This window comes from Dendrobates tinctorius, unplaced genomic scaffold (assembly GCF_039654945.1).
Source record: "Dendrobates tinctorius isolate UK_male_01 unplaced genomic scaffold, ASM3965494v1 ptg000213l, whole genome shotgun sequence".
Classification (NCBI taxonomy): domain Eukaryota; kingdom Metazoa; phylum Chordata; class Amphibia; order Anura; family Dendrobatidae; genus Dendrobates; species Dendrobates tinctorius.
This window is the reverse complement of record NW_027361880.1, coordinates 5844160-5868906: the sequence shown is the minus strand read 5'-3', so window position 1 is coordinate 5868906 and position 24747 is coordinate 5844160. Positions and strand designations below refer to the sequence as shown.

Sequence of the window (24747 nt, the reverse complement as noted above, 5' to 3'; positions counted from 1 at the left end):
ACATGCCAAATCATTCAACTTTTAATATTCACATTGAGACCAGGAACTTACTCATGATCTAGGACACCATTCGCCAGGGGACCCTGAAATTGCTGAAGATGCAGAATACTCTCAAAATTGTCCACACGCTGGTCAGAATTTTCCATGTGAGCTGGCAAATGACAGTTCAGAAAGCACACCAAATGTCCAAAGAGGGACAGCCGAATGCTGACGCCACCTTTGTTACCCTAAAAATGGAAGCAAAAATGAGGCAATTAAAATTCCACAAACATACCTACAAACAATAAAAGCATGCTGAACACTAAAAGAGTGAGGCGATGCTAGAAGAGAGCATTATGGGAACAAGTCCTAATGAAGAGGACCGACTTCAGTCATAAGGCCACATACACACTACCGTATTTGAGATCCGAGTTATTAAAAACCACAATAAAGTGATAATGGAAGACAAGTACATTATCGTTTTCTTACACAGTGATATATGGGATTTATGTTCCTTGAGTGTGCGAGCACACACCACACATGTAAGAAGTTGCTAAATCATATACAGAGCATGAAATAAGTATTGAACACATCACCAATTTTATAAGTAAAAATATATTTCTAAATGTGCTGCTGACATGAAATTCTTCCCAGATGTCGGTAACAACCCATCGAATCCACACAGGCAAAGGAATCAACCCATAGATATCCATAAATTGTTACGTGTAATAATGAGAAATATAACAGGGAAAAAGAATTAAACACATGAAGAAAGAGGTGCAAAAAGCCATGGAAAGTCATGACCCAAACTAAAATCTATCAGTAATTACAAAGCAATACTGACAATAATATCAGCTGGTTTAACTGATGGCCTATAAAATGGTGCCTCATTACCAAGGTGCCACAAAAGAAACATCTTATGATGGGTAAAACCAGTGAGCTGTCTCAAGACCTTAACAACCTTATTATTGCAAAATCTACTGATCACATTGCTTAGAGAAGAATTTCTAAACTACTGAATGTTTCAGTATGCACTGTTGGGACAATAATCCGGAAGTGGAAAGAACATAATTTCAACATAAACCAGCTACAACCAGGTGATCCCTGTAAGATTTCAGACAGAGGAGTGAAAAGAATTATTAGAAGAGTTGTCCAAGAGACAAGGACCACCTGTGGAGAGGTACAGAATGACCTGGAATTAGCAGCTACAATTGTTTCAACAAAAGTAAGCAATACACTCAACCTCCATTTTCTGTATGCACGCTCACAAGAATTCATTGCGGAAAAAAAACATGCACGTTTAAAGTTTGCTCAACAAAATTTAGACAAGCCTTCTGATATACTGGGAGAACATAATCTGGTCAGATGAGACCAAAATTAAACTCTTTGGATGCCATAATACACACCATGTTTTGAGGCCAAAAGGCACTGCATATCACGCCAAAAGCACCATACTAACAATGAAGTTTCGAGATGGGAACATCATGGAATGGGGCTGTTTTTCAGCATATGGCACTGGCAAACTTAACGTACGGAGACATTCTTGATAAAAAACTGCTGCCATTTACCAGGATGATGAAGATGAAACGAGAGCGTCCATTTCAGCAAGACAATGAACCCAAATACACAGCCAAGGAAACTCTCAATTGATAAAAGCAAATGAAATACACCGGCGCTCCTACTAGTGCAAACTGAAGCTGCAGGTGCTTGGGCAGCCTCTGTGCTAATGGCTGGCAGTGATATAAAAAGAAAAAAAAGAGGGCACCGCGTTAAGTTGCTGCTGGATGGGCTGGAAATGCCTGGTCACAATAAACGGTCAAAGAAACAATGGCTGAAAAGGTAGACAGTATAGCATATAGATAAAAAGATGCCTGCCTACCTTGGGGTGAATTGGTGCTCGGCAGAGAAATGAGAATGAAGTGGAATGGAGGGTTGTGAAGGGTAAACTACTAGGCTGCTGACAGACGGGTTAATCCACGAGAATGACTACAGCAGGAGGATCCTGAGCGCTGTAGCAGGGGGAGGTGAGCTCAGTAATTCACTAATACTCGCGCAGGACCACACCAGCAGGTGAAGGGTGTTAGGTGCAGCGAGTAGAGGGAGGCTGGGGACCGGGGAGCGTCCTCCCCTGGATGGAACCCACCTTACCCTCGCCAGAGACTGGGTGCACACGGAGTGCGCCGGCCGGCAGACGTCGCTGTCAGTGCCGGAGTGTGGGGGGGCGTGGTCTGGGTGACATCATCTAGAGCAGAGAGCTGAGAGACGGAGGCTGAGAAGGGCCAATCGCGATTGGTGTGGTCCTGCGTGAGTATTAGTGAATTACTGAGCTCACCTCCCCCTGCTACAGCGCTCAGGATCCTCCTGCTGTAGTCATTCTCGTGGATTAACCCGTGGGTCAGCAGCCTAGTAGTTTACCCTGCACGACCCTCCATTCCACTTCATTCTCATTTCTCTGCCAGAGCACCAACTCACCCAAAGGTAGGCAGGCATCTTATTATCTATATGCTATACTGTCTACCTTTTCAGCCATTGTTTCTTTGACCGTTTATTGTGACCAGGCATTTCCAGCCCATCCAGCAGCAACTTTAGCGCGGTGCCCTCTTTTTTCCTTTTTTTTTTTAAATTCTCAATTGGTTGCAGAGAAAGAAAATAAAGCTGCTAGAATGACCCTGGCAATTACCTGACCTGAATTAGATAGAAAATTTATGAAAGGAACAAAAGCTTAGAGTTCATAGAGGGAGCCCACGGAACCTTCAGGATTTGAAGATTGTTTGTGTGGAAGAATGGGCCAAAAAAAAAAAAAAAATCACACCTGAGCAATGCATGCGACTAGTTTTTCCATACAGATGGCACCTTGAAGTGGTCAAGACCAACAAAGGCTTTTTCACAAAGTATTAATTGAATTTCTGTAAGAGAGTGATCAACACTTTTTCTCTGTATCATTTCTCATTATTACACATAATTTCTACACATCTATGGTTTGATTTCTTTGCCTGTGTGGATTGGATGGGTTGATACCAACATCTGGTGAGAATTTCATGTCAACAACACCTTTAGAAATATATTTACTTAGAAAATTGGTGACATGTTTAATACCATACTTATTTCGCCTGCTTTATCTTATTGGACAACATTGGCTCTTTTCATTTCTAGAACCAGTGATTCTAGAGGGGAATACAATGCAATATTTGGTACAGTCTCTTCACACTATATTTGTGGCATAAAGGAGGACTAATTGTCTACTGCAGTATACTAACCCAGTAACCCCCTAAGCCAGTTCTTGTGCAGTCCGTCTGTACATCGCGCAGATATGGAAGGTGGAAATACTTTGAAAACACCAACAGAAGACAACCTTGCATCCGCACAGAGCTGACCTATGACAATAAATCAGAGAGCAACTGAAACCATTGTGTAAAAAAAAAGCACGTTATTAAATATGAGGAGCAATAAATGAAGCCTTGCCGTGCCTTGATATGTAACAGATAACACTGGGCCCAATTCCTCATTGTTTCCACCAATGTAGTTGTCGTGAATACCTCTCACTCAGTGACTTTTTGATTCATGACAAATGTATCAAATGATTTAGTCTAATCCATCGAATTCATCTTTTTTTAGATTTGGCACAACTATACTTCAGTCCATTCCTGGAATAATTTTATGTACGGCATGATGAATTGAGGCTCTTATGCCTGTTGTGAAAACCCTGATCTAAGACCCCAATTTCTCATTTGCGGTTTTCATGAAGGCTTTTTTTTTTATCTTGTGGTATTCATTGAAGTTAATTCTTCAAATATCTGCACATGTCACATGAGTCTTGTGCAAATTCAAAATTGCTCTTTTTCCATGTCTTTGACTTGTTTTATGACTTCTTACCGCAAAAAGTTGCTCTTTTCACGAAATGGGGGAAAAATTGCGCCAAAATATCAGACGCGCATTAAATCATTGCAGGGGTGGACTAGAGTACAATTGTGCCAAGATTTGTAACTTTTGAAAAAGTCTTAGTTGATGAAACAGACAAAAACATCTGGAAAACCCATATCGACATAAAAATCAGAAAGCAAACTAAACCACAAAAAATAACTAACATTATTTGAGAGGTATTCACGTCAATACACTAGAAAAAAGGCTATTATGGTTCAGTCCCAAAGACTTGCTGTATGGCTTTGCTATCACCAGACATCTTCTCTACTCTCCGCACACATTTACGATAATCGGACAAGTAAATCAATATAAATCCAGTTACATCATTCAATTGTGTCACCACATATAAAGGATAAGTGCTACTCAAAGATTTCACTCAACAGAACACCAAGGAACTGTAAGAAACCGAATATAAAGAGCTCTAATATAGCATATAGGGGCCTCTCCTTTTATTTGGTGCATATAAATACATTTTAACTGGCTGCATTATGTCTAGGGCCACGTGCACACATTGTGTATTTGGTGAGTTTTTTACCTCACTACATGCAAGCCAAAACCAGGAGTGGGCGATAACTACAGAAGTGGTGATGTGTTTCTATTATAGTCTTCCTCTGATTGTTCCTCTCCTGGTTTTTGCTTACAAATACTGAGGTAAAAAACTCGCCAAATACTGAACATGTGCACGTGACCTAAGATAAGTCAACTGTCATCAAGAATCACTGTGAGAGTTGCTCTTGCTCTTACACATGTAGACGCTTCCTAAAAAAGAACGTGACCGTGCCTTGTAAATAACGGTCACATTAACTAATTTGCATGACAGTGTATGGTCCAAATCGTTCCGTTGAAACAATCCCTTCAATAATTTTTCCCTCAGCCCCCACACCTCTTAACGTTAAATAATAATACTACATAGGATACATTCTTTCTGGATATAAATGGCCACAGAGGCCATTTATTCACAAACAAAAATTCGACAAACAAATTTAAATTTTCCAAAAATATTATTTTAGCCTCAGCCGTAACCCCCAGCGCGAGGGCACCACACCACCATCAGTGGTAAAAAAAAAACAAAAAAAAAAAACACAAACACCACCACTGGATCCCAGCGTACACCCCTGTCCAGAGCCACACAAAGTGCCAGATCATCCTATCATAATTCCATCCTGAAGGGAATCATCCATATAAATTCCCCTCTATAACAAATTCCACCAACCCCAAAGACCCCGCCCACCGCAAATGGCCTATGAAACCTCATGTGTGTGCGCCCCCAACCAATTCCAGAGCACATTCCTTCCCTTTCTAAATGGAACGTACCCACAAGTCAAATCAAATCGCATTCAGATGTACCCCATCGCTTCTCCAAAAATTCCCATCGCCCCTTTTTAAAGTCATGATGCCGTGCACTAACTCCCCCATTACGTGCTACAAAACCTAAAATAACTTTATTCAGTTTCACCCTTCACTTATTAATACCTTTTGGGGATCTTTCTCCCTGCCAAGTTCATCTAGACACTATATCAGACCATACTACATACTGTTTTTGGAGACACCAGCCAGAACTTCAGGAGATGAAAATGAATGTCCTTAATCAATTTCTCTAACCGCTCTTACACTTATTGCCTCCAAAGTGCAGACCTAGAATGTTGGGCATACTATCTAAACGCATAAAACCCTGCACCACACCATACCTCTAAATCCAAGCCATCTAACAATCAGGGTTTCTCTATGAAAACCTAGCTGCCTTCCCTCGGGTCTGATATCCACATGGCGGGCCCCCAATGCACACAAGAATGTCCAAATAGCCAGGATAAACATGGTCTCCATCTGCAACAGACAATACCACACCTAATTATCAACAAAATCAGTTATGTCTACCTTACAACTATAGCCACTACATTTTAACAAAGAACATAAGTCTTATAATGAATAGAGCTCCACCTCCCTATCCGTTATATTTCTTCCGGTCTAAGGTCTCTGTCTGGAACCTCAGTAGCCGCACCTATTCAAAAAGGATGAGAAGCAAAACAGGAAGAATGCAAGCCCAACTTGCCCAAGCACTTTCACTTAACAGCCATAAATTAGTATAGTGAAAAAACCCATTCTCATGGCGCAGCAAGGGTCCCTTCTCATCTATCACTAGTATTCCTGAAATCAGCATAAAGGGCACATCACTGAACCAACTACTGGCCCCAACAAAACCATTCTGCTCCTACCAGCCTGATCAGTTTTTAACCTTCTATTCCAAAACTCCATTACTCTATCCGAACGACAAATATCTTCCCATAACAAACTTCCTCCTTTAATTTTGGTTGGTAACACTAATTTCCCCACTCTCAGCTCCCCGAAAAAGTCCAATGAGAATGCTAACCTAAATAAAACCGTCTCAAAACCTAAAATACAAACCAAACCCAACTGCCCTCCAAGTCTTTCCAAAGCGTCAAATTAAACTGAACGTCGATTATACTTTAATCCCTGACCCTTTTTAGAACCCTTTAGAGCCTGACTAACCATGAATTCATCAGTCACATGCTTTTATCCCCGAAGATTAAAACCAAACACCAGTGCCGCTACAAAACTATTAATTTTTGCTACCGACCAATGCAATTCCGCCACTTGTCCAATAAAAAAACAAAACTGCAAACATTCTATGCCTATGCAGATTGACCTCCCCCCCCCCAATACATTATACAACTTATCCATACTCGCCAAGTCACTTCATAAGCCCTTCCACGTACAGTCATCAACCGAACAATGAATCAGCCGTCTCGCTCCTCGATAACCAGCCTTCACAGGTGCACCGGGCACTCCAATCCCGAATCCTGAGACTCTGAGGCCAATTTGCAAAAGCAATCCCACTGAAATTAAGATAAAGAATCTGCAATGGAATTCTCAACTCCTGGAACATGGACCGCTACAATATAAGCATTCAGTTTAAAGCAACGCAAGACTAATTCCCTAAGTAATTTTATCACTGGTGGGGATGAAGTCGTTAGATTATTAATAATAACTACCACCCCCATGTTATCACAATGAAACCTAATCTTGCGGTTCTTAAATTATTTTCCCCAAATGGACACAGCTACCACAATTGGAAATAGCTCCAATAATATCAAATTATTCATGAAACCTTGATCTTTCCATTCATTGGGCCATTTGCTTGCAAATCACTGCCCCTTTCAATAGGCTTCAAAATCTGCACCACCCGCAGCATCCGTATTAAAGTCAACATTATCCTGAACCTCGTTCTGAACTATGGACCACCTGTTATAATTTTTCAAAAACATACCCCAAACCACTAAGTCATACCTGTGCTCCTTTTTGAAGCGCACATAATGGTGAAGAGCTCGCACCCCCACCATTACTGCCACTAATCTCCTGCAAAACAATTGGGTCATGGGCATAATTCTACAGGCAAAATTCAATTTTTCCAACAATGACTGCAACTGTTTCAATGTCAACATTGCGCCCTGTCCACTTCATGCTTTAATGACACCAGCTTGTCTTCAGGTAACCGACACTCCATAGCCACTGAATCTATCAAAAAAGCCCCAAAAAATAAACTGTGTGATAGATCCCTCCATTTTTTCAGCAGCTAAAGGCATTCCAAAACATGGTTCCTAATAAATTCTCACAAAGTACTGACTCAGGTGGACCTATAAACAAAAAGTCTTCCAAATAATGAATGACGGACAATGTTAGAAACATCCCTCACCACCCATTCGAGAAAGGAACTAAACATTTCAAAAAGTGAACAAGTGGACTCTACCTGCCCTCCCGTCCCCAAATCTGACAATCTAACATTCTGCAACGGACAAAACAGAGCCATACTCAACAGGCTGAGAAGGTGCTGTAATCCTGCCAGTCGCAGAACCCGAATCTAGTCAGTCATTCTCCAATAGACACTCTTGGTCCTGATGATTCTCTGTCAATCCTGTCTTCCATTTGACCCTAACCTCTCACTTCTGTGGAGGCTGGGGGTATTTGCGATCCAATTGCCTTCTTGTTATCCAGGCCAGCATACTGCTGCCCATTCATGCACCTTCTGCCTGCTTGACGACTTCTCACTGTAGCCCATCTTTTATTTTCTTGTACCCAATCTCTTCACCTCTGTCCCTGGTCTATGATGTCACAGTAGGCTCTGCACCAGGAACCACAGCACCAGGACCCGTCGCCTGCCCTCGTTCCTCTTGTCTGGATTCAGCACCAGCTGTCCTTCCACCTGCCCTGCGACAGGAACATCGCCGGTAGTGCCCAACGTTGCAGAACTGAATTCTGAACTCCCAGGAGAAGCAGGACATGCGGCCTGCTAGCACCATGGCCTGCCTCCTCCTGCAGCCCAGGATGGCTGCCATGATTCCTCCCAGGCCACCTGAACACTGCATCAAGACGGCACCAGCTGATCGGAGGGGCTCCTGAGCCGACGCCTGGAGTCACATCGGGGCTCAACCTTTTCGGCGGCCTTGTTCTCCTAGGTCATCGATTGTACCCTTCAGGAACAGGCTGTGGCTCCGCTCCTTTCAGCAGCCCGGACAACTGCTCCTCCAGCCAGGCTTCACCTCTCGCACCTGCCGCAGCTCTCAGGTGGCCCAGGAGAGCATTCAGTTTAGACATCACGATCAGGTAAGCAGGTGAGGGAGAGAGTGGGGATGGATTCTTCTCTCTAGCATCCCCCCCAAATATGGCCTCCTTTCCCGCACTTTTCCTTTTATATTCCCCTTTACTGTCCCCTCCCCTTAGTGATCCAATCCCATAGCCCCAATTCAAACTTCCTTTTCTCTCCTGGCCCAATCACTGTAATGTGGTCCTCTGCCTAAAGGTAGTAATCAGCACTCCTGACTAATGATAATGCAGAAAATAGCCCAGTGCCAACAGTAATCCATTACAAGCATTACATTTCTGGCATTACCAAGCTGCAACACAGCAAAATATATCCCAAAGATACTTTACTCCGGAAAACATTCAAGCTTTTCATTACTGGTAATTATGCTGTCAAGAAGACAAGTGAGGCAGCAATTCCTACATAATCTAGTTATATGGACAAAAAGAATTTTAACGCCTCTATATCATTGCATTTAGGTTTTTTATTCAGTCCCATTGCCGCAGGTGTATAAAATGCAGCCCCCAGTCACGCAATCATCCTTTATTAGCATTTGTGATAGAATTGGTTGTTCTAAAGAGCTCACTGATACCAGTGTGGTACAGTAATAGGGTCTTACTATTGTAAGAAGTCAGCTCATGACATTTCTAAAAAGTGTAACCATTTAAGAACCACAGCAACTCAGCCATGAAGTTGCAAAACACTATGGAAATCCTGAAAACAAGACCTGTTGGGTATGCAAGGACTGGAGTTTGGGAACCACTGTGTTAAACAAAGAAACCTGGCTCAATCATAGTCGGACTAACCCTTCTTAGCACATAGCATGCTGGAGCAAACTTACAGGATCACATCACTAAAACAAAGATAGATAGATAGATAGATAGAAATACATGTATATATTATGTATATACATATCCATACACATACACTTGCACATAGGTATCTCCATTACGGGCATATACCGAGCACAAGCACAACAATAAACAGACAGAAATCGACATATTAGATAATACAGGCAGTGGTCTACATGCTTTCCACCTATATATCTCACCAGCACATAGCTGAAGGGGCTCAGGACATCCATGAACACTTCACTCCACTGATCTGAGAACAGAGCATCCTTCAGACGCTTGTTGATCATGGAATTGACCTCCTGTAATCTGCAGAAATATAGTATATGAGCAGGCTGATAAATGACAGCAAAAAAGGCCCCCACATATTAGATGATTTCTGGCCGTACCCGCCATTATTGACGGATTCGGCTAATATGTATAGGGGCCCCCGACAGATGATTGTCAGGGAAGATAAGGATCTGTCATGTCAGATTTCTGACTGCCGATCCTTTTGTTCCCTACAAGAGAAACTGCTGCCAGAGATGTCTGGCATTGGCCTTCATAAAGAAAACAGAAGCACTTTTTGTAAGAGAGATTCAGGTGAGAGAGCTGACAGCCGAACGATCGACCAAACCATCAGCCGACAGCTATCTAAAGTATACGGGAACTTAAAAGTGGCCACGGATATTATTTATTATTGTAACATTTAAGGGATAGGATGTAAAGGATATATCTTACCCAATAACAAACATATCGGTCTTGCCATCTCCAGCATTTAGGCACAGAAGACCCGTGAGGTCTGACGGTGGCACAGAACAGCCCACATTCCACGTGAGGATATATACCCTGCACAGGGACATAGTATACAACAATAGTGGGAAAACATGAACACAATATATAGTCAAGCAATTATAGCATCAGCACAGGAAAACACACAATTAAAAATGAATGTAGTTTGGGGATAGTATCATACAGTATTTGCGTTACATGCAAGAACGCAATGAATCAAATCCCCAAACTAGAAGTCACATTTCTGGATATAAACTCATGCTCAGAGTTAGAGTTGGAGTCATTTATCTGAGTGAAATTAAATTCTATGCGCATTTTACAAAAATCCATATTCTCCAGAAAACACTTTTTTGTAATTCCCCCTGCGCAAATTCAGCAAAACTGCTAAATTGTATAGGACCAGCAAATAGTTACAAAAAAAAAAAAAAAAGAATAATCACCTCATCTCTGCTGTTCATTTTCCCCTACATGGTCCTTGGAGCCATTTACCGCCATGGCACACTGAAACACTAGGCATCTAGATGCCAGGCCGAGACTGCACGCGCAGGGATGTGAGTGAGCGTTGTAACGTTGCTGCACACATCGTGACATTATGACCTGCGTCCCGACCTTACGAAGCTCTATCTAGGCTGGGACTTCAAGCCGCGACTAGGCCTGGAACGTCTCTGCAAATGCAGTGTGAAGATGCCAAAGGTTTAAACGCGTAGGAGTAATAAGGGGCACCAAGAACGGTAAGTGGGTCAGTAAGGCAAGTATCGGCTTTTTTTTTCTCTACATCCTAAGTTTTGTTATCTCTCCAGATGATGATAAGGGACATTCAATTCACAGAGAATAAACTCAAAGCACATCGAATTTCTAGGTCAAAGCCACATGGTTTGGCGAATTCTAATCTGGCCAGATCCATTCATCTCTACTCAGAACATATGCTGAAAAGAGTGCTGGTCCCATCATCTGTTTTCTCGAGAGATAAGCAGCACCAGAAGTAAGAAGCCCCACATCGCTACTCCCTCTATACAAATAGCATATTTCATAGCAAAACTCTTACTTAAATTTAGAAAGCGGCTAATCTACACATAGGTAAGTACACCACTAGGCACTCACTCTTGATATTTAGGTAAGCAGACTCAAGACCACAAAAATATATTTCTGGTGTCAGACTAATGGACATTACATGTATTCATCGTCAGAGCCTATTGTTCATTCCTTCCTCCTGAGGATCCACAGAGTTGGTTTATGACTGTTCTACAGGAAGACTGCAGTTTGGCAATCATTTTAAGACTGATGAATGTATTCTGTGTGGCTTGGATTCAGATGTTGCTCTGTGGTTACAATCTACAATCAAACCCTCTGTGTGCAGTCTTGTTTTACTGCATTCATTCTGTATGTAAAGGTAACAATAGGAGGAGGAAGAAGGAGTGAAGAAAAGATCAGTGAACAATGGTCTATATTTCTTAGACACCAAACATATCTATACGGCTTCCTTCAAACAAAGGGAGACCAGATCCAATGGTATAGAAAAGCAAGGCACACTGCACTTTACAATTTAGACTCTGCAACATAAGAACTTTTTCTTCCTTTACAACCTATGGGCAAAGAATCCCACTGTATGTATGCCTATATAGTACTACAAGAGGTAAGAGCCTTCCATTGGAGATATCCTGCTGAAGAAAAGTCTCAAACACAATGCACATACAGCCTAACTCAAGACAGAAGAATGAAATTACACACAAGGTTTGTCACAACAGGTCCGATATAATCAGGTTTCAGCTATTAAAATGCAATTAGACCAAATGAGTGCATTTCATTTGTAACATGCTATAGCTAAGCATTTTGGTTTATGTTTATACATTTACCTAAAATCCTCTCCTGCTTTGTTTAATTCAGCACCATTAAAAAGTGATTTGTCTGCTTCAACTTGAGATGATGGATTGGAATGAGATCTCAAACAAGAATCCTGAGATCTAACAGGACGTGGAGAAGCTTGGGATCTGCTAGGCTGTGGTGATCCTCTTGGGCTAGGGACTGGCGATCGATGAGGGGAGGATGGAGCAGGAGGAAGTGGCCTATATTGATGAGTTGGAGATAGAAGACCTGGACAAGATCCTTCAGGTTGCGATCTACCAAATTCATTTTTTGGACTGAACTGGGAACCCACAGGATGAAGTCTCAAGGATCCTTCTGGTTGTGACCGGTCAGGAGCAGAAGATCCCACAGGTGCAACAGGACGAATAGACAGTTGTCCTACCGGAAGTGAAGTTTGTGAACAGCTAGAACCTTCAGGTTGAGATCTACCAGATCCTGCAGGACTAAGTCGAGGAGAAGTCGAAGAGACATGCCTTGTGGACAACTCTGGAGATGGTGGAGCAACAAACACAAGTTGGGCATCCATCTTTAGGAAGCAAGCACAAAGCATACAGTGTCAACATGATCAAAATAAGTCAAAAAGCACATCTGGCAAATATCACAACTTTACATTAAGTACAGTGCTGCTCATCGTTATTGGCACTCATGAAGTTTAAGTACATAATGTGGAATATCTCCTGAAAAAAATGAATCAAGTGAAACAGGTTTTTTTTTAATAGTGCACTCGTGTTAAATACAAAAGAGCAAATTATAAACAACAATTTAAAACAAAAAAACAATGGGAGGGAAAAATAAAAAATAAAAAAATAATTTTCGCTGTGACACTGATATTGGCAACCTTTACATTAAATTAGTATGGAAACACATTTTGAGTCGCCTGGTAAATCATAAATGAGAATCACCTGTGATTAATTATCGGTGTCCATGTGACATGAATTAGCCAATGAATTAGTCACAGTGTTTTAAAAAGCCACATGGTAGGCCATGTTCCTTTGTAACAATGGTGAAGACAAAGGAGCTGTCTGAGGACATCAGAACTACTATTACTAGCAAACACAAGACTTCCAAAGGGTGTAATCCCATCTTTAAAGACATTGGTATCCCAGTTTCAACAGTGCGCAATGTTATTAAGAAGTTTGCCAAGCATGGAACCATCAAGAACATCCCTAGACGTGAGAGAAAGATGAAAATTGACAAGAGAGGTCTTCGATGGTTGGTGCAAATTGTGGAAAAACACACCACGGCAAACATCCAAAGACCTGAAGGCCAACCTGGAATAGTCATGGGGGTCATGGGTTCAACAAGTACCATACGCCGCACACTAAAACCAAGCAGAGTTCTATGGGCGAAGGCCAAGGAAGAAACCATTGCTGAACAAAAGACATAAAAAGGAACAACTGATCTATTCAAAAGAGTACCTTGACAAATCACAATTCTTCTGCGAAAATGTTCTGTGGGCAGATGAAACAAAAATAGAGCTTTTTGGCAATGCAAAGCCACAATTTATTTACAGACGGTACAATGAAGCTTATAAGGAAAACTTGGAAAAGAACACCCTACCAACAGTTAAGCATGGTGAAGGATCCACAAAGCTGTGGGGTTGCTTTGCTGTGTCTGTTGCTGGAGGCCTTGACCGTATCACAGGAATCATGAAATCAGAGAATTATCAATAGATTTTAGAGCAAAATGTTCTACCCAGTGTAAGAAAACTTGGTTTGAGTCGAAGATCATGTTTTCTCCAGCAAGACAATGACCCAAAGCACACATCCAAAAGTACACAGATATGGTTGAAAAAACATGAACTGTTTTAAAATGGCTAGCAATGAGTCCTCACCAATGTCTGTATGGGCCTCTGAAGTCATCTGACCCCGAAAAATTTAGTTGGATGGTCAAATTTGCATAGGCCTTCCAACCTTTACCTGACAGATGTCAGGGTAGAGAGGACTCAGCCTTTAAAGAAATCTGTCTCTCTGTTACAGGATTAGTCAGCTGAGCCTTACTGAGTGTGAGACAACTGGGAATTATTCAGCCGACAGCTATCTAGTGGGTACGGGGCCCTATAGACAGAAGATACAGAATATGGCCCCAATTCAACAAGACTGGCGTTGATCATTCCAGTCTTCATGAGGGGGCGTGTTAAAGTCTTATTGAATTAGACGCGTATTAAAAAGTTGCATGCACCTCACCCAAATCTTACTCCATTCAAAGACTGGAGTAAGAGTGGTGACATAAGGAACTCCACAGCTCATAATGAACTAGATGAACGGGAGTCACCATGCCCCCGTCCCACACCAGCTCTGCACATTTTGGAAGAGCATGCCAAAAAACTCTAAAAGCTACAAAGTTTGTGCAAAAATGTTGTGACTTACATCAAATTTCTGGTGTAAACAAACAATTTGATGGATCAAGGTCTATATGGTGTTATGTTTGCATCAATAATTTGTTGAATACATTCTTGCCTATACATGTGAAATGTTCCCCGTGCCATTGGCTGCAGAACAACCCAAAAGCATAATTGATCCACCCCCAAACGTAATGTTTGGCAAGATGTTTTTTTTCCTGAAATTCTGTGCCCCTTTTTCTCCACATATACCTTTGATCATTGTTGCCAAAGAGGTATATTTTAACCTCATCGGTCCACAGGATTTGTTTCCAAAATGCATCATGCTTGTTTAGATATTCTTTTGCATACGTCTGACACTGAATTTTATGGTGAGGATGCAGGAGAGGTTTTCTTCTGATGACTCTTCCATGAAGACCATATTTGTGCAGGTGTCTCTAAATAGTAGATCAATTCACACCACAACTTCAGAGTCTGCTAAATCTTTCTGAAGGTCTTCTGCTGTCAAACACGGGTTCTGATTTGACTCTCTAGCAATCCAATGAGCAGCGCTCACTGAAGTTTTGCTTGGACTCCCAAACCTCATCTTGACTTCCACTGTTCCTGCTAACTGCCATTTCTTAATTACATTTTATACTGAGATAAGGGCAACTTGAAAACGCTTTGCTATCTTCTTATAGCCGTCTCCTGCTTTGTGAGCCTCCACTATTTTCAGAGTACTAGGAAGCTGCTTAGAAGTACTCAAGGCTGCTGTTTTTAGGAACAAGGTTAGAGGTGGCTGGGTTTTTATAAAACTGGGAAATTTGCATCACCTGGCCTTTCATAATGATGATAGTGAACAAGCTATAACCCTAACAGGCTAATTAAGGTCTGAAACCTTGGTCAAAGTTATCTGACCACACAAATCTCCAAGGGTGCCCAAAATTGTGCATCAGCCCATTTTCATTTTTGTAATTTTTAAAATGTAAAAGATGAAATATTTTTTCCGCATAAAATACAAAGGAAATGTGTCAACTTTAACTTTAGGCTTTTTAGAGATCATATCATCTTCAATCTGCTTATCTGTTCACAATAACAGTTAAAGGGAACCTGTCACGCCCCCCCCCCCAAGGCGTTTTTAAGTAAAAGAGCCACCTTGTGCAGCACTAATGCTGTATTCTGTCATGGTGGCTCTTTTATTTAGCGTCCCTTCCACTTCAGAAATAATCGTTTTTAAAATTGGTCAGACATACCTGATATTTATAATAATAATAATCAAAAAAAATTTTGGCACTCAACTCGTTGCAAAGATGAAGAATTTTTATTTGCAGTCACAAATATAGATGTTTCGGCTGTATCAACTAGCCTTTATCAGTGGTAAACAAGACTGCTCCTATCTCTATAATTTTCTGGACATTATATTGTATGACCAATAGTAAATTAGGTGCTATTGGAGGTGATACCATCCACCATGTAAGAACTGGTATATAAACCTGTAGATTTCAAAGAGAAGGGGTAGTAGAGAAATATTCCAATCGAGATCATATACAGGATTATTAGATCTGTGACTTTGAAAAGCTCCAAAGGTTGCACCAACCAGAAGTTGGCATAAACATCCTATGGCTATGCCTGAAGGGAATTGTCCCAAAGGGGATTACTTGTGGGATTGTTAAATCCTGTGACTCATAGAAAACCCCAATATTGCGCTGTAAGAACAGCAGCTGGCTGTAGTTTCAAATGTCTGTCATTGGTGGGTGGCAGCAGGACCTGTGTAAACGCAGCATCCACCGCATATCTACCTGATATTTGACAGGGGGGCAGGTCTTTCCCCCCTGGATACAGACGCCTCACATATGTCCGTCATGTCCTGCTTTTGAATTTGGTGCCGCCTCCTCAGCGTTCATTTCTTTTTCTCTCGGCTGCACTGTAATATTCTGATGTCAACACAGGTCTTGCTGCACCGCTGCCCTGCTAAGCTCCGCCACTATGGGTCACATGGTGCTGACATCATCACAGGTCCTGCTGCACCACTGCTCTGCTAAGCTCCGCCCCTACTGGTCACATGGTGCTGACATCATCACAGGTCCTGCTGCACCACTGCTCTCCTAAGCTCTGCCCCTACTGGTCACATGGTGCTGACATCATCACAGATCCTGCTGCACCACTGGCACCAGAAAAAGAAATGAATGCTGAGGAGGCGACGCCAAATTCAAAAGCTGGACATGACAGGTTCCCTTTAAGCCCCCGTCTCACATAGCGAGATCGCTAGCGAGATTGCTGAAATGTCACCGATTTTGTGACGCAACAGCGACCTCGCCAATGATCTCACTACATGTGACACATAGCGGTGACCGGCCCCCCCGCTGAATATTGCTGATCGTGCTCGAATGTCCTGGGCCATTTTTTCATCGTCGGTGTCCCGCTGGCCAGCGCGCATCACTGTGTTTGACCCGACGAGCGACCTCGTTGGCGACGCAGAACTCAGGGACGCAGGTTGGAATCGTTCAGAAAAGCTGCTGTGTGACAAGGTGCCAACGACCGCCGAGGATCGCTGGATGGTTGCTGCGTCACTGAAGAGATCTGCCTGTTTGGCAGCTTACTAGCGAACATTTAGCGACACACCAGCGATCCTTACCAGGTCATATCGTTGTCGGGATCACTGGTGCGTCGCTAAGTGAAATGGGACCCTAAGTTTGACCAGGGGTGCCCAGACTTTCGCCACTTTATACACACACAACTGTGTAAATTCCCTACGCCATCTTTCAGAACAGCAGAATGCACATATAATCCCAAGGAAAGGCAAGAATTGACTAGCTGCCAACATTGCTCATCTCAAGGGAAACCACGAGTCAGCAAGTACTATCAATCTGTGTTCCCCAAAGAGATGATGCCAAGAGTGTGGCGGCCAAGCGTATCAAGTATATTATATATTTGGTTAAATTTGGCGAAGACAGCAGGATACAGATTAATGCCCAGGCTGGACCTTCTCCTGAATCTTTACTACTTCAATGACAGCATTTATAATCATTAAAATTAGTCAGTATAATATTCTAAAGCGTGTATATACAGTACACGCCTCAACATTGAAATTGCTACACCAATAAGGAAAAGCTGTGGAATTGTGGAAATCATAGGATCGTTAACACTGAAATGATATGCAGACGACTTTCAAAACATCTCGATTTATTCAGTAATGAAAATGAGAGCCATGTGCAGAAACACATGCACTTACATGCCTAGGTATGCCATCAGTGAGGTTGTTAAAGGGAACCTGACAGCAGGATTGTGCACAGTAACCTACAGACACTGTCAGGATGGTGCCATTATACTGATTACAATGATACCTGGGTTGATGAAATCCGTCTTGTGGTTATTTAATCTTTATTTTTAGTTTTCAATTAATGAGATTCTCGTGCTCTGGGTCGGCGTGTGGGGTCATCTGATAGATGCTACTGTGCAGGAGCCACCAGCGCCATCTTAGTGGAGACAATTTTTTTTTTTACTCTGGCAAAATGGCGCCGCCGATGCCTGCACAGTAGCATCTATCGGCAATCGCCGATAGCTGCTACTGCACAGGCACCACCGGTGCCATTTTGGAGGCCTTTTTTTTAAATGAATTTACTTATATCAAATAAATCAATTTAATACACATTACACATGCAATCATGTGCAGTGCCAATGCCTGCCTGCTGCAGGTGTTTTTTTTTTTTATTACAATATATAGAATATTATGTAAAATAAGGGGCAGGTCACTGAGGGATCGGTGATCTGTCAGAAGACATACTGATGAATATCTAAACAGTTCATTAACTTAAAACTGAAAATAAATATTAAACAACAACCAAGGGATTATTTTCATCAGCGTAACAGCGCCAAACTGACACTGTAGGCTACTCCGCACAATCCTGCTGACAGGTTCCCTCTAATACTGTAGTTATCTGAGGAATATTCTGCCATGCTGAATGCAATTGTGCATGCAAACCATCAAGAGCGGCTGCTGGCAGCTCCATTTGTGAACCAATGATGTCCCTAATATGCATGATGTAAGACCAGTCTGGAGACGCAGGCCATGGAAAAAAGTTTAGGCCACGCAGTCTGCTCACAGTAGCACAAAGAACATGCAGCCTCTGATGTGTTGAAAAACAGTTCATGGGACACCACAGAGAAATGGCCGTACCACTGGTTCCACAATCTAATCCATGCCACGACGAGCTGTTAGTGTACACAGAATGAAGATTCGAGGGGTCCAGCTATTGTACATTATTGAACCCTACACCATAATCCTGGGATTAAGACTGATATAACGTTCAATTGCGAAGGTCTCTTCATGGCGTTGCCAACGAGGTGTACATACCAATCTCCAGCTCTCACTGCATCCACTTTCCAGCCTTCATTGCAGTCTTAACCATAATAGCCTTTGAGAGTGATGGCTTGAGGTCAAAGGAACACATGTAACAGGCCTTCTGGCTCATAGCCCAATGTTGTGGAAACACTTTCTGATGGTTTGTGTAGTAGACACTGTTTGATGCCTTAGGCTTGGTGACATCCAATTCCTCTTGAAGTACAGAATGATGCAATAGTGGAACCAGTGGAAAGGCTATGTCTTAAAAATGTCCCAGGATCTGTTTTTCAATATGACAAAACCAGGCCTCATGCTGCTTGTGCTACTGTGAGCACCCTCTGAGGTCTAAACGTGATAGGTTATGTCTCCACACTGTGTACTGGCAGTGCTTTGGACGCAGCAAAAACCCCGCTCCGCCCAAAGCGCCGCCCCCTTCGTGTACACACGGTGATCCCAGAAGTGTTCATTGAACACATGCGGAATCACCGCATCACATCCATAGACTGGGTTATTTATCTTGGTAAGACGGAGCGTCTCCGCAAGATAGACATGCTGCTGTCTATAAAGATGCGCCGCATGTCTGGTTACGCAGGGCCTCCGGATGCGGCCCTGCACGCATAGTGGAGACGGGATTTCATAAAATCCCCTCCACTATGCTGTAACATCTGGACTCTGCGGATTGGACGCTGCAGCTGTACGCAGCGTCAAATCCGCAGCAAATACTGAAGTATAACGCCACATGGAAACATACCCTTAGCCTGTGGAGTCGGCAAGCCAAACCTCCAACTCCTTAATTTCCCTGACTCCCGACTCCCAATAACTGGTCATTACTGAGCATGTACATAAAGTGCAGCACAGATTCATCTCACCTAAACCTCCGACTCCACAGCACTGGTCACTACTGAGCATGTACATAAAGTGCAGCACAGATTCATCTCACCTAAACCTCCGACCCCACAGCACTGGACACTACTGAGCATGTACGTAAAGTGCAGCACAGATTCATCTCACCTAAACCTCTGACCCCACAGCACTGCCTCACTACTGAGCATGTACATAAAGTGCCGCACAGATTCATCTCACCTAAACCTCCGACTCCACAGCACTGGTCACTACTGAGCATGTACATAAAGTGCAGCACAGATTCATCTCATCTAAACCTCCGACTCCACAGCACTGGTCACTACTGAGCATGTACATAAAGTGCAGCACAGATTCATCTCACCTAAACCTCCAACACCACAGCACTGGTCACTACTGAGCATGTACATAAAGTGCAGCACAGATTCATCTCATCTAAACCTCCGACCCCACAGCACTGGTCACTACTGAGCATGTACATAAATTGCAGCACAGATTCATCTCAACTAAACCTCCAACCCCACAGCACTGCCTTACTACTGAGCATGTACATAAAGTGCAGCACAGATTCATCTCACCTAAACCTCCGATCCCACAGCACTGGTCACTACTGAGCATGTACATAAAGTGCAGCACAGATTCATCTCACCTAAACCTCTGACCCCACAGCACTGGTCACTACTGAGCATGTACATAAAGTGCAGCACAGATTCATCTCACCTAAACCTCCAACCCCACAGCACTGGTCACTACTGAGCATGTACATAAAGTGCAGCACAGATTCATCTCATCTAAACCTCCGACCCCACAGCACTGGTCACTACTGAGCATGTACATAAATTGCAGCACAGATTCATCTCAACTAAACCTCCAACCCCACAGCACTGCCTTACTACTGAGCATGTACATAAAGTGCAGCACAGATTCATCTCACCTAAACCTCCGATCCCACAGCACTGGTCACTACTGAGCATGTACATAAAGTGCAGCACAGATTCATCTCACCTAAACCTCTGACCCCACAGCACTGGTCACTACTGAGCATGTACATAAAGTGCAGCACAGATTCATCTCACCTAAACCTCCAACCCCACAGCACTGGTCACTACTGAGCATGTACATAAAGTGCAGCACAGATTCATCTCATCTAAACCCCCGACCCCACAGCACTGGTCACTACTGAGCATGTACATAAATTGCAGCACAGATTCATCTCAACTAAACCTCCAACCCCACAGCACTGCCTTACTACTGAGCATGTACATAAAGTGCAGCACAGATTCATCTCACCTAAACCTCCGATCCCACAGCACTGGTCACTACTGAGCATGTACATAAAGTGCAGCACAGATTCATCTCAACTAAACCTCCAACCCCACAGCACTGCCTTACTACTGAGCATGTACATAAAGTGCAGCACAGATTCATCTCACCTAAACCTCCGATCCCACAGCACTGGTCACTACTGAGCATGTACATAAAGTGCAGCACAGATTCATCTCACCTAAACCTCTGACCCCACAGCATTGGTCACTACTGAGCATGTACATAAAGTGCAGCACAGATTCATCACACCTAAACTTCTGACCCCACAGCACTGGTCACTACTGCGCATGTACATAAAATGCAGCACAGATTCATCTCACCTAAACCTCCGACTCCCCAGCACTGGTCATTACTGAGCATGTACATAAAATGCAGCACAGATTCATCTCATCTAAACCTCTGACCCCACAGCACTGCCTCACTACTGAGCATGTACATAAAGTGCAGCACAGATTCATCTCACCTAAACCTCCAACCCCACAGCACTGCCTCACTACTGAGCATGTACATAAAGTGCAGCACAGATTCATCTCACCTAAACCTCCGACCCCACAGCACTGCCTCACTACTGAGCATGTACATAAAGTGCAACATAGATTCATCTCACCTAAACCTCCGACCCCACACCACTGGTCACTACTGAGCATGTACATAAAGTGCAGCACAGATTCATCTCACCTAAACCTCCGACCCCACAGCACTGCCTCACTACTGAGCATGTACATAAAGTGCAGCACAGACTCATCTCACCTAAACCTCCGACCCCACAGCACTGGTCACTACTGAGCATGTACATAAAGTGCAGCGCAGATTCATCTCACCTAAACCTCCGACTCCACAGCACTGTTCACTACTGAGCATATACATAAAGTGCAGCACAGATTCATCTCACCTAAACCTCCGACCCCACAGCACTGGACACTACTGAGCATGTACATAAAGTGCAGCACAGACTCATCCCACCTAAACCTCCGACCCCACAGCACTGCCTCACTACTGAGCATGTACATAAAGTGCAGCACAGATTCATCTCACCTAAAAGCAGAGATCTTTAGATCAGGAACAGAACAGACACTTTCATAACTTTCCCAAATTCTTATGAAAACATTAATAGCATATCCTGCATTGAACTACTGTACCCTATTTACTAAACATTTTAGTAGTCGGAGTAAGTCCATTTCATACCGACTCCACGACTGACTACACAGCCCTGCGTGTTACCTTGGCCTGCAGCATCATCAGCATTGTCTCCTATCGAGCACATCTGGGATGTAATTGGTTGGCAACTGCAAAGCGAGCTGCCAGCAGCGGATCTTGATGACTTGCATGCCCAAGTTCATTCAGTATGGTAGAAAATGCATCAGACAACCATTAATACCTTCACTGAGAGCACGCAAGTTGTGTAAGTACATGTATTTCTACCCTTGAAGCTCATACTGGATACTGAATATACATAAAAAGCAGTACACATAAAAGCAGTGTACTACTACTCCCCCTATCAGAGGGCATATACATAAGAGCAGTGTACTACTCCCCCTATCAGGGCATATACATAAGAGCAGTGTACTACTCCCCCTATCAGAGGGCATATACATAAGAGCAGTGTACTACTCCCCCTATCAGAGGGCATATACATAAGAGCAGTGTACTACTCCCCCTATCAGAGGGCATATACATAAGAGCAGTGTACTACTCCCCCTATCAGGGCATATACATAAGAGCAGTGTACTACTCCCCCTATCAGAGGGCATATACATAAGAGCAGTGTACTACTCCCCCTATCAGAGGGCATATACATAAGAGCAGTGTACTACTCCCCCTATCAGAGGGCATATACATAAGAGCAGTGTACTACTCCCCCTATCAGAGGGCATATACATAAGAGCAGTGTACTACTCCCCCTATCAGAGGGCATATACATAAGAGCAGTGTACTACTCCCCCTATCAGAGGGCATATACATAAGAGCAGTGTACTACTCCCCCTATCAGAGGGCATATACATAAGAGCAGTGTACTACTCCCCCTATCAGAGGGCATATACATAAGAGCAGTGTACTACTCCCCCTATCAGAGGGCATATACATAAGAGCAGTGTACTACTCCCCCTATCAGAGGGCATATACATAAGAGCAGTGTACTACTCCCCTTATCAGAGGGCATATACATAAGAGCAGTGTACTACTCCCCCTATCAGAGGGCATATACATAAGAGCAGTGTACTACTCCCCCTATCAGAGGGCATATACATAAGAGCAGTGTACTACTCCCCCTATCAGAGGGCATATACATAAGAGCAGTGTACTACTCCCCCTATCAGAGGGCGTATACATAAGAGCAGTGTACTACTCCCCCTATCAGAGGGCATATACATAAGAGCAGTGTACTACTCCCCCTATCAGAGGGCATATACATAAGAGCAGTGTACTACTCCCCCTATCAGGGCATATACATAAGAGCAGTGTACTACTCCCCCCTATCAGAGGGCATATACATAAGAGCAGTGTACTACTCCCCCCTATCAGGGCATATACATAAGAGCAGTGTACTACTCCCCCTATCAGAGGGCATATACATAAGAGCAGTGTACTACTCCCCCTATCAGGGCATATACATAAGAGCAGTGTACTACTCCCCCCTATCAGAGGGCATATACATAAGAGCAGTGTACTACTCCCCCCTATCAGAGGGCATATACATAAGAGCAGTGTACTACTCCCCCTATCAGGGCATATACATAAGAGCAGTGTACTACTCCCCCTATCAGGGCATATACATAAGAGCAGTGTACTACTCCCCCTATCAGAGGGCATATACATAAGAGCAGTGTACTACTCCCCCTATCAGGGCGTATACATAAGAGCAGTGTACTACTCCCCCTATCAGGGCATATACATAAGAGCAGTGTACTACTCCCCTTATCAGAGGGCATATACATAAGAGCAGTGTACTACTCCCCCTATCAGAGGGCATATACATAAGAGCAGCGCACTACTCCCCCTATCAGGGCATATACATAAGAGCAGTGTAAAACTCCCCCTACCAGGGCATATACATAAGAGCAGTGTACTACTCCCCCTATCAGAGGGCATATACATAAGAGCAGCGCACTACTCCCCCTATCAGGGCATATACATAAGAGCAGTGTACTACTCCCCCTATCAGAGGGCATATACATAAGAGCAGTGTACTACTCCCCTTATCAGAGGGCATATACATAAGAGCAGTGTACTACTCCCCTTATCAGAGGGCATATACATAAGAGCAGCGCACTACTCCCCCTATCAGGGCATATACATAAGAGCAGTGTACTACTCCCCTTATCAGAGGGCATATACATAAGAGCAGTGTACTACTCCCCCTATCAGGGCATATACATAAGAGCAGTGTACTACTCCCCCTATCAGAGGGCATATACATAAGAGCAGCGCACTACACCCCCTATCAGGGCATATACATAAGAGCAGTGTACTACTCCCCCTATCAGGGCATATACATAAGAGCAGTGTACTACTCCCCCTACCAGAGGGCATATACATAAGAGCAGTGTACTACTCCCCCTATCAGAGGGCATATACATAAGAGCAGTGTACTACTCCCCCTATCAGAGGGCATATACATAAGAGCAGTGTACTACTCCCCCTATCAGAGGGCATATACATAAGAGCAGCGTACTACTCCCCCTATCAGAGGGCATATACATAAGAGCAGCGTACTACTCCCCCTATCAGAGGGCGTATACATAAGAGCAGTGTACTACTCCCCCTATCAGAGGGCACATACATAAGAGCAGTGTACTACTCCCCCTATCAGGGCATATACATAAGAGCAGTGTACTACTCCCCCTATCAGAGGGCATATACATAAGAGCAGTGTACTACTCCCCCTATCAGAGGGCATATACATAAGAGCAGTGTA

General features: G+C 43.4%; 1 protein-coding gene across 2 annotated transcripts in view; it reads right to left on the bottom strand.

Annotated features, from left to right (window-relative positions):
• Positions 1-24747, bottom strand: part of INPP5J (inositol polyphosphate-5-phosphatase J) — a 70835-nt gene that overhangs the window by 38352 nt on the left and 7736 nt on the right. Inside the window, exons 2-6 of one of the 2 annotated variants that reach the window (XM_073554798.1) lie at positions 11973-12508; positions 10069-10176; positions 9549-9657; positions 3237-3353; positions 52-227 (exon numbers count right to left, since the gene is read on the bottom strand). In XM_073554798.1, the coding sequence (XP_073410899.1) occupies positions 52-227; positions 3237-3353; positions 9549-9657; positions 10069-10176; positions 11973-12508 (1046 nt within the window). The remainder of the gene's footprint in view (positions 1-51; positions 228-3236; positions 3354-9548; positions 9658-10068; positions 10177-11972; positions 12509-24747) is intronic. The other variant, XM_073554799.1, reaches the window with a different exon arrangement.